At 36.7% G+C, this 11724-nt stretch overlaps 1 protein-coding gene across 6 annotated transcripts; it reads left to right on the forward strand.

The window, feature by feature from the left end:
- Positions 1-4211: 4211 nt before the first annotated feature.
- On the forward strand, positions 4212-8374 carry LOC110866818 (zinc finger CCCH domain-containing protein 30). 6 transcript variants are annotated; one of them, XM_022115969.2, is made up of 2 exons: positions 4212-4394; positions 5911-8374. In XM_022115969.2, exon 2 carries the CDS (start codon positions 5989-5991, stop codon positions 7942-7944), a length of 1956 nt encoding a protein of 651 aa, XP_021971661.1. In that variant the 5' UTR covers positions 4212-4394; positions 5911-5988; the 3' UTR covers positions 7945-8374. The 6 variants fall into 6 exon arrangements, with proteins under 6 accessions (XP_021971661.1, XP_021971680.1, XP_021971685.1 ...); XM_022115988.2 differs by having other exon boundaries at positions 4213-4724; positions 5908-8374; XM_022115993.2 differs by having other exon boundaries at positions 4213-4724.
- The last annotated feature ends 3350 nt before the right edge of the window (positions 8375-11724 follow it).

Consider the following 11724-nt stretch of genomic DNA (forward strand, 5'->3'; position numbering starts at 1 on the left):
CAACTCGAACCTTAGACTTACTTTGTGTAACGATACGTGTCTACGAGAACGTTATTAATTGAATGAATACTTGATATGTTATGTTTATGTGCATTATGTGTGTATATATGTTATGTGTTGCACGAGCCTAAATCACACACCATAACCGATCGCACAAGGCTCAACCGGTCACAAGCCCATTCGGGCCACTTCTTGAAATCGGACCAGAAGGGGCAGCCGTGATGGGCCGGCCCACTTCTCTTCAACGTGAACAAACAAACACCCTAAGGGTGTTGTTTCCCATTTGTTACACAAGAACTCTAGCACACACAAAACCCTAAGATCTCCTTTTCTCTCTCTCTTGGAACCGAAGGCAGCCCTCTCTCTCGAAGCCCTTGTTCTTTCGAAGCCCTCTATTATCTCGGTTAGTGTTATGTTATCAACTACATGCTAATATGTATAACTATGTGATATTATTAATAATTGGACTTCATGATCGGCTAGGGTTTATGCTAGTAACTTGTTTGATATGTTGTATGATATGTGTATGCATGATGACCGGATTTAAGTTGCTATCCTTGTTATTGTTCTTGTTGTAAATCGGATTGCATGATTTAAAACCGAATGGATATGTAAAATCGGCTGAATGCATATGATTGTGTTAAGAAATCCGTTTGGAATGATAAAGGTTGCATAATAGTTTATGAATTTGATTATCACATGACCCGATCTTATATTCAGTACAAGATTGATTAACTGTTCTTAAATTGATGATGAATATGGTGCTATGAACATGATTGTGAATAATTGCCATTTGATCCGATTTGTGAAACTGCCAATGTGTTAGCTGAAATCACGGAAGTAAATTGTCTAAAATCATGGAAAGTTGTTAGACGCCTTGTTGCGACACGGATTGCGAGTCGGTACCTCACCATCCCGACTCGAGACCAACAACAACATCAGCCGAGACCAGCGTTGCGAGTTCCGGATTGCGACTCGGAACCAGACCACAGCAGCACGAGCCGCAACCACGGTTGCGAGTCATGTTGCGACTCGTAACTGGACCAGGACGAGCCGAAACCACAGTTGCGACTCGAAATCTCCCGTTGCGACTCGAGACCAGTTATGCACGTACACGGTTTTGGGCCTACACTGTCACGGGCCCAATCAATTGGGCCAAATAATTGGACTTATGCAATTGACTGATTAATGTGTTGGGCCATATGTATATCCGGTTGGACTGCTATAATTATTTGGACCGGGCTTTATGGGGATTGCACAACAGGTTGGGCCGGTTAGTATTGGGCTTACTTGTTTAAAAACCGTACAAGTTGTATGTATTGCTTAACTGTCAAATGTTGCCATGATTTATACGTGATTAGTAACGTGCTAGACTATGTGAAACAAACATGTATTATCTAAGTCAAGACCTGACTTGTATTATAACCATGATAGGACGTGGTTGACCATTTACTAGCTTATCTGTACTCTTTGTGTATCTGCCGAGCAAACCAAGGTGAGTTCACACAGCCAAGGCATGGGATTCCCGGGTTGGGAATTGGGTTGGATTATTAAGGTTGAATAGATTCATTCGGATACCATTACTAGACTACCATACCATCGTCCTCGGTTGTGCAGGACACGTACATAAAACCTATGTACACATATGCTACTCGCTATCCTCGGTTGTGAAGGAAATTCACGTAAAACCTGCGTGAACGGATATTCACTACTGCCTCGGTTGTGTCAGGCACTTACGTAAAACCTACGTAAACCCCCACGTACCCTATCCTCGGTTGAGAAGGATACTTACGTAAATCCTGCGTAAACTTGTACGTATTACTGTTCTCGGTTGTGAAGAACACTTATGGTTACGCATAGTCTAGTGGATTGATAACATGGGAAGCCCCCACCAATAGAAACCTATACTGGCCCAGTAGAGCCACTTGATACTCGTGAACTTACTATTACGCACTTACTTTCTGTGAACTCGCTCAACTAGTTGTTGATTATTTGCCGCATGCCTTGCAGGACCTTAGGTACTTTATGGGAGCTTGCACAAGGAGGAGCAGGTCGTTGTGGGCAACGGATTGATAAACACTTATTACGTTTCAAACAATTATACTTATGTTGGGTTTTACATAAATGCTTCCGCCACACTTACTTATGTTGGTTTTGATAAACACCTTTCGTATTGATTTTTATTACTTAATTACATGTTCAATATGATTGGTGGCTTGATCCTGGTCATGTCACGTTCTCAAGCGGTGATACTCCGCGTGTGGATTTTGGGGGTGTGACACTATATGTATAGAAAAAAGGATGTATTATATATATACATATTTAAAAATATAAAAGAAATTATATCGGGTATACAATCGGGTAAACGGGTTTACTTTATCGGGTAATTGGGTCAGGTAAACGAGTATATCACCAAATCCCAAATCCATCCCAAACCCGCGAAAAAAATAAAAACGAGTTCCAAACCCGATTAACCGATCCTAAACCCGTCCCGGATGTGTCGAGTTTCGGGTTTACCCATCGAGTTCGGGTTCGATTGCCATCCCTAATCATGGTGACTATACGGATCATGAGCACACCCTATAACCTTATATTTTGCTATTTTAGGCGAATTTGTGGATTTTAATATACCAACTTCGATGTAACTTTAACAGCTTTATTGATTTTTATACCATAATCAGATTTAGAGAACTAAAAGAAAAAATATCTTATTTGTTATGATATTTACCTTGTAACATTATATTTCTAAAAAACTAGTTACCGATATTATTTAAATACTACTATTCACATAATACGATTATCTTAATTTGTTTATTTGAGAATTTATTCACATAATACGATTATCTTAATTTGTTTATTTGAGAATTTAATTAGGTACACGAATAATCCCGAAATTAATAAAGAAAGAAAAAGACAAAGAAATACATAATCCCGCTTTTATTGGGTAGGCGTTTCTTTCAACAAAATAAAAGGAGGGCATTATGTATAAATAGACTACAACATCACCCATGTAGTTCTGAAAAATAATATAGCAATCCCTATACTTTTAGAAAATTAAACATGTTACCCTTTATTGCCAAGTGACTCTAAAAACATGTAATTACAAAAAGGGTAATGGACATTGATAGTTAAAAAAGCCCATGAAGAAACTAAAAAACCAAAACATTCAGGTTAGGTGTCGAGACAAATACTCAGGGACAATACTACAAATAGAGTTGTAAACGTACGTTCATGAACCGTTTGGTGAGAAGTTCGTTTATGTTCGTTCATTAGTAATAGTACAATCTACAAATTTTCACAGGTCTATATGATGGTATAATATTCGGTAATTTCCGACTTGATTACTACATACTTGTACTATATCCATACACATCAAATTTAGTATATAAATACATGACATAATATCTTCATATATAATAAATAATACTTTGACCTTTTTAAAGAGTTGCAATTATTAAAACTAGAGTAAGACACTACTTGAAAATTCTATAGTTTTAGTTAACAAGAACTCATGTTCTAGTGACTAAAATAGTAGTAAAATCCCAACAAATGATTTCAAAACACATAAAATTATGGCATGGATCACCAAGGAATGAGATACAAACTAGCTATCCGATGAGAATGACACTTGGTATACGATACATATTAAATGACGTATGAGCTCGAAATACTAAAACACCATGACCATTGCGTACCTACTAACGACTTCTTTTCAAGCAAGCTAACAATCAATAAGCTAAAATTCGTTGATTTCTATGTTGACTGTAGCATACATTCTAAATAAAATGGTAATCTATTCATTTTTTATTATACATTTAAGCGATATAGAAATGCACTCTATTAAGATTTTTTATTAAAATTAAGAAAGAGACATTTTCTTTACAAGAAGATGATATTCTCAATTTATATACAGTGTTTGTTACTAGAAGATTATCTTCTCAAATTCATGCTTCGTTAATCAAAATCGAAAGGTGAACAATTCATGGGTGTTTTGCTTTTGCTTGTAAAACCCGTTTTTCTTTTCTTTTCTTTTTTTCTTTCTAGCAGCTTGCTAGTTCGTTAATAAAATCCGCCTTTAAAAAACTCAAAATTCATAACAACATATGAAGGACTTTAATGTCACATATTCAACTAAAGTAACCCAAAGTATCAACTCAACCAAACTTATAGACCCTATATGAAACATTAGCTCCCATTGTAATAATTTATTTCAGTTGAAGAAGAGGGGCATAGGAAATGGAGAAGATGCAAGAACAACAGCATCAACAAGCTCTTCTCTAATCACCCCTTCACAAATCTCACTTTTAATACTTCAACCACTCTCTCACTTTCTCTTATTCATAGATCTAAAAACCCCTAAAACCCTTTGATGATCATGTAAACCAAAACATCCGGTAAGTGTTTATTGTTAATATTATCCGGTTAACTGATTGTGCTGTGTTTACTGGTTTAAACTCTCCGATCTTTGTATTTTTGAATACCCTTTTGAAATCTGTATCTATATGTGTGTGTCCGTACACACACAAGTTAGACATACTTTTTGTGTTTTGATGAATTTTACCCGACCGGTTTTCAGTTCAAGAAACGGTTTTTTTTGGTAAAAATTTCTGCTTTTTGATCGGTTGAGGAATGGGATTTTTGTGGGTTGATTGACAAGAAACGGCATTGATGAAGCATGTTCGTTGTTTTCAGAGCAAGAAAAAGTACAAGTTGGTATGCGTGTGGTACAACACCTTTCTGATTATTGATTTTTGGGGGTTTTGTTTGTTATTTTTTTTTTTAATTTTGATGTCTATTTACTAATGGGATTTTTGGGTTTGTTTTAAAGAACTGATTGAGTGATTGTTGTTAGTTTTTGAATAAAGATTTGGGTTTTTGTTTCAATTTTGACTTTTGGTCAACTTTATTGAATACCCTGTTTTCATGCAATCTTGATGATTAGATAACCAAAAATCAGGGATTTAAAAGACTGTTTTTAATGGGGTTTTTATTTTTCATTGAAATAACTGATTGTTGTTATTAATATTTGGTTAATGGTTAAAGATTTAGCTTTTAAGTTTAATTTTGACTTTTTTTTGTCAACTTTCTTGAATACACATAACTTCTTCCATGCAACCTTGATGATAAATAACCGACAAACAACGGATTTAACGGACTGTTTTTTGTGGGTTTTCTTGTTTTCTTTGAAAAACTGATTGTGCTCAATTTCTGATCAAAGATTTAGCTTTTCATTTCAATTTTGACTTTTTAGTCAACTTTCTTGAGTACCCATTTTCCATGCCATCTTGATGGTAAATAATCAAAAACCAAGGATTCAAAAGACTATTTTGTACATGGGGTTTATTGTTTTTCTTTGAAAGAACCGATTATTCTCAATCTCTGATTAAAAATTTAGCTTTTCATTTCAATTTTGACTTTTTTGTCAACTTTTTTGACTACCCATCTCTGTTTTTTTATGCATTCTTGATAATAAACATCCAAAATCCATGAATTTAAAACTAAAAATCTGTTCTTTTTTCAAACTGAAGAAAATAAGATACACCAAAGTGAATTTTGCTACATGATTATTTTGTTTTTGTGGAAAAATTTGATGGGTTGTTAGGTGATCAATCACAGTATTCTAAATACCAATAAATTTGTCTTCATTCTCAAGAGCATATTATCATCATCTACCCATGGCCCCCAACTTATATTTATCTATTTTTGTACAAGATTTAGTCTTTTATCTTGTCTGCATCTTCCATTTTATATAGTATATTAGTCATCACTCTGCTACTTCACTTTATCTTTTGACTTTTTCCAAATTTATTTACTTAGAAATCTTTAATGTGTTAGATATATCAAGAAACAAGAATTTCTTGTGTGTGTGATAAAGTTTTGATCTTTTATCTTGTTTTTGTTATGTAGCAGATCAAAGTCATGGGCTAGGTTGTTTGTACACAGTTTGACCGTTGACCTTCGTATATTTTTCTCAAAAAGTTAGCCAACATGAGCCAATTAAGCGTTGAAACCGGAGATACTTTCGCTACTTTACTTGAACTGGCTGCAAATAATGACATTGAAGGGTTCGAAAAATCGATCGAATCCGACCCTTCTGGTGTTGATGAGGTTGGGCTGTGGTATGGCCGTCAAAAAGGGTCAAAACAGATGGTTCTTGAACACCGAACTCCGTTAATGGTGGCTGCGATGTACGGAAGCACTGATGTTTTGAAATTAATTCTTGAACGATCGAAAGCTGATGTGAATCAATTATGTGGTGTTGATAAAACCACTGCGCTTCATTGTGCTGCTTCTGGTGGATCTTTAAACGCTGTTGAAATCGTTAAGCTGTTGTTGCTCGCGGGTGCTGATCGGAATTTGATAGATGTTAACGGGCTTCGACCTGTAGATGTGCTTGTTGTTTCACCGAAGTTTCCAGATATGAAAAAGACACTAGAAGAGCTTCTTGGTGTTGATGGTGAAAGTACTATTTTGCCCTTGCCGGAGCCGGAGCCAGAGCCAGAGCCAGAACCAGAAACTGAACCCTATCATGATCCGGAATCGGATTTGGTATGTTCGCTAAAGGAGTTGAATTTCGGTGACCCGAAACGAGAATACCCTATTGACCCATCATTACCTGATATCAAGAACAGTATTTACTCAACTGATGAGTTCAGGATGTACTCGTTTAAGGTGCGGCCCTGTTCGCGGGCGTACTCTCACGATTGGACCGAATGCCCGTTCGTCCACCCGGGTGAAAACGCACGTAGGCGGGACCCAAGGAAATACCATTACAGTTGTGTACCATGTCCTGATTTCCGAAAAGGCACGTGTCGAAGAGGTGATATGTGCGAGTACGCTCACGGGGTTTTCGAGTGTTGGTTACACCCAGCCCAATACCGGACCCGTTTATGTAAAGATGGCCAGGGTTGTAACCGACGGGTCTGTTTCTTTGCTCACGCACAAGAAGAGCTTCGCCCGTTGTTCGTGTCGACTGGCTCTGCGGTCCCGTCACCGCGGTCAACTTCCGGCCCGAGTGCGTTGGATTTCGCTGCGGCGATGAGCTTGATGCCTGGTCCGGGCCAGAGCCCGTCTTTTACACCACCTATGTCACCTAATGCGAATGGCAACTGGGCTCAACCGAATGTCCCGTCTTTGCATTTACCGGGAAGTAACCTTCAGTCAAGTCGTTTAAGATCGTCACTAAATGCTAGAGATATGGATCAGGAACTGAATATGCAGCTTTTAAATGAATTGAACCGACAACGGTCGGTTTTAACTCCGACAAAACTCGATGATATTTTCGCAGCCGAGAGTTCGTCTCCCAGGTTTTCCGATCAATCGGTTTTTTCACCGAGACATAATTCGTCAGTTTTTAACCAGTTTCAGCAACAACAGAGTATGTTGTCACCGATCAACACAAACTTTTCACCAAAAAATACTCCGTTTTCGGTACAATCTCCCGGGCGAATGTCCCCTCGAAGCATTGACCCGATTTCACCCATGAGTTCGCGGGTTTCTATGTTGGCACGCGAAAATCAACACCAGTTTAGGAGTTTGAGTTCTCGGGAACTCGGGTCAAGATCCAGTGGTGTTACGGGGTCGGGTGTTGATCCGTGGTCAAATTGGGGTTCGGGTAATGAGAAAGCTGAGTGGGGGGTTAATGTTAGTTCGGATGAATTCGGTAAGCTTCGAAGATCATCGTCTTTTGAAAATGGAAATGGCGGGAATAACGGGGAGGAACCTGATCTGTCATGGGTTCAGTCTCTTGTTAAAGAAACTCCTCTGGAAAAGATGGCGGCTCATGGCGGTGGTTCTGGTGGTGGCGGGGCGTTTGGTGAAGGCGGCAGCGGTAGCAATGGTGGTGAGAAGTCAAACATGCAGATTGACCAAATCGATCAATCGGCACTGAGTGCATGGATTGAGCAAATGCAGCTTGATCATCTTGTTGCTCAACAGAATTGAAATCATGGAAGGAGGTAAATAACAAAGATCCGATTTTCGGTTTCGATTTTGATTTTTGGGGAAGAAATATGGCAACAAAAAGGAGGAATGAACAAGGTTCTCTCCAGTTATTTTTAATTTAATTATTATAATACAAGCAGAAGTTAGAAAGATTAGAACAAGATAATCTTGATATTAGAAATTTTCTAAAAAGGAATTAATTATTACCAATATTAATTATTAATATTAATGTTTATCGACAGTAAAATTTCCCTCATTTTTCTTGTTATTTGAGAGATGCAAGGGGGGTGATGTAATCATGTCTAGTGCAGATCTCATAGTGTTTTGGTGAGGATGATGATGATGATGATAACTGATGTAGCAATGATTTGGATCAATATTATTTTGTCCATTTATCATATAACATTTTGCATATGGTTTTATTTTCTTGTATGAGATTTGTTGGATGCAAAATACTTGTTTTTTAGTTTTGTCGGGTATGGGATCGGGTGACATAAGTTCCAACGACGAAACATGTTAATGACTTACTCAACACTCGATTAAGGACTTTATTGCTCGACAAGTAAATTACACGGATGGTTCTTGTGATAAGTTAAAATTTCGTTTTTGTTTTTTTTTTTTTTTTTTTTTTAAGTTAAGAATATGACCCTAATGGTCCTTTTGGTATTGTCCATGTCAAATCTTGGATGATTGAGCAATCAGTTTGGATTATATGGGAAATTTCAGAAAAAAAAATATAATTTTAATTTATTTCATGTCCAAATGATCATTTAACCTTAACCATATAACTTTATAAAATACATAATAGTCAAATACATACTTTTATTGAGCAATTACAAATACCCCTTAATATTTATTTTAATCTATGATTATTTAAGACCAGAATAATGATAACCGTTTGTTTTGGAAGTATTAAAAGATTATAGTGTAGATTTAGATTTGATTTGATTCAAGATTATATTTTTCATTTGAGTGTCAACTTTTCCCTATAATTACTTTATTGTGGCCATAACTATAGTTTAATTTGTTTAGATTAGAATAAGAGATTATGGTGAAATTAGTGGGTTATTGACTCAAGAAAAAAGAATATGTGATGTGCAATTTTCAAATCTCTAAAAGTAGATTTGGGATGGTGAGTTGTGGGATTATGTGGATGGGGAACCTGCCATTTGTTCTGATTCTATTCTATGAGACAAAGTTTTTATCTTTTTATTTTATATATATTTCTAAGTATATTCTTTCTAATAAATAATTAAAATATATGTGGAGATGGGGATGAGATGCTTAATTTTACAACCTTTTTTATTGCCTAGGAATAATGAATCTTGATACTTTACAAGAGATGAGATTAGATGAGGCCTTGGGCAAATGCCCAATTTTTATTCTTTAAAATGGTGCTTATCCTTTTCCCGTATGTTTAATATTATTAGAATCCTGGAAGGAACTGAAAAATAATGCTTTGTTTAATATCCTATCGTGTGTTAGTGTTGCGTTTCAGATCAATCTGTTTATTATTCTTTTATTAATAAACTAGATTATCACTCACAAGTTCGCGAGTAGAAAAATTTAATTTTAATTTTAGATTTATGTCGTAAAATGACATAAAAATATGTTTTTACAAATGTTTTATTGACTTATATATTATGAAAGACAGAACATAAGATGCAAAACCAACAACAAATGCTATGAACTAGTAAAATTCCTCGCCGCTTTGCGCCAGAAATTCGGTCAGCATTGATTCATTTCTTTATGGCATCGGCTACGGTACCGACACTTGGTACTGCAACCAAAAACTAACTACATCCAATCATATAGGTTTGCGAGATTTTAATCAAGTAATATCATTTTATATAAGCTTTTTTTTTTGCGCGTTGCGACGGAGAATCCACATACGAACCAAAATGATAAAGACCGGGTTAAACATCAAAAGAGTGTAGGAAACTGTTTAACTACAACAAAATAACATCAATAGCCTAGATTAATGAATCTGCCTAGATTAATGAATCTGGTAACTCTACATATCACTCTTTGTTGTAAGATACCAAAATATTCTATTATTTTAGATACAAGGGGGGTCGGTACGATATCGGTGACTCCCTCGGGGAGTTTGTTTCACCGAGCGGTGAATTGCCGCCGCCCCCTTTCGGTGATCGGGGAGTTGGGTTTTCGGTGTATAGTCACCGACGCGGGAAGAGGAGGGAAAGAAGAGAGAGGGGGGTTTAATGGTGGGTCTCAACCCCTTTCAACCAATCATATATATATATTTTTTTTTAATTTTTTTGTCACTCTCCAGGTGTTTGAATCACTGCCAGTGATTGAGTGCAAAATAGGGAGTGGAATGGGGACTTAACATGACATGATATTATTGGCTAGACGGTAACTGAAACACCCTAAAGTGATATACCCTCCACCCTAAGTAATATTTAAACATCTTACGGTTAGGTTCCGTAATAAATAAGTCTTAACATACAAATTAGGCTGAAAATAAGAAATGAAGATATATATATATTTTTTAATTTTTTTCCCATCTTGTCAAGCATGTTTTTAGTCTCGGAATCTAAAAAATGTGTTTTTACATTAGTAGAGTAATTAAATAATTACTATAAAATAATTACATAATTACTCTATTAGAATAAATATACGATCTTTTTTTTTACATTTGGCAATTAAAAATCACACTTAAGTAAATAGAGAATTTTTTTCTTCACTTCTTAAATTAAGGTCGTTTTATATGATAAAACTCATTTAAATTTGATTCTTACGCAACATCCTTAAACTATAACTAATCAAAACGTTAAAATTTATTTGAACTTCCTTAGTAAATTCCGTTTTTCAAATGTGACTACAATAAATAACTATTTCACATTGTTCACATAGTACAATACATTTTGATATACAAAACACAAATAAAAGTCAACAGCCCTCCCCGGGCTCGGGCCTCATCTAGTTCTTGCTAAATTATTATATTATGTGCCTTCACCTTTGCTAACTTCCGGTTTTAAGTTTCTAACTCAGCCATTCTAATTTGCATGACTTTTACTTGTTGATGACGGGGGTAGCCCAAGGTTAAATAAAATGACTAATATGCAAGAGCTTAAAAGGTTGAAAGGTTCATCGGATGAAAAGCTGCAAAATGAGAAAAGCGAGGAACAGTAATCAGTCACATCTGAGAACTCGCCTCACCAACTCACGCCCACAAACTCAGAGCAGGTCTGCACAAGTACACTCTATTAACCAGGGGTCCAAAGCCTTCAACCCCAAAAGGGGAAACCCTCCATTGCAAACAGGTTTCGCTAGTCTTGTATATGCCATTTCAGGAGATGTCTTCCCCTATAAGAAGACAACTCATTTTCACTCCTGGGATATTCCGAAACACAGAGATTCCTTAATCTCTGGTCATTCAAAGAGTACTTGATCACTTCCAAGTTACTCTTCATCACATTCACCACACACTCATTCTATTTGCTTTCTTTTCTGGATTCGAGCTTGCCTCGGAGAAGGAACTTCAAAGCAAATAACAATTACATACTAGTGAACCTCCTTCCACGTTTTGCAAACGTGGAGGGACCCCGCGACCTGCGTTAGGCAAAACTGAACCCTTCAGCCCTTTTGCCTAACCAACTTAGCTACCATCCTTGGTCCCGTGTTTGTTGCATCAACAAGTTGGCGCCCACCGTGGGGCTACGCCGCTGTTTCCTCTCAAAAAAGACCTAGTAGTGTAGCTCCCTTCACTCAAAACCACCATGTCAGAAAGTGGATCCCCGGGAGAGGTGAACCAGA

Source organism: Helianthus annuus, chromosome 1 (genome assembly GCF_002127325.2).
Source record: "Helianthus annuus cultivar XRQ/B chromosome 1, HanXRQr2.0-SUNRISE, whole genome shotgun sequence".
In the NCBI taxonomy this organism is placed as follows: Eukaryota; Viridiplantae; Streptophyta; class Magnoliopsida; order Asterales; family Asteraceae; genus Helianthus; species Helianthus annuus.

Coding starts and splice junctions, on each gene's coding strand:
- LOC110866818 (XM_022115969.2), top strand. CDS start 5,989: ATGAGCCAATTAAGCGTTGAAACCGGAGATACTTTCGCTACTTTACTT.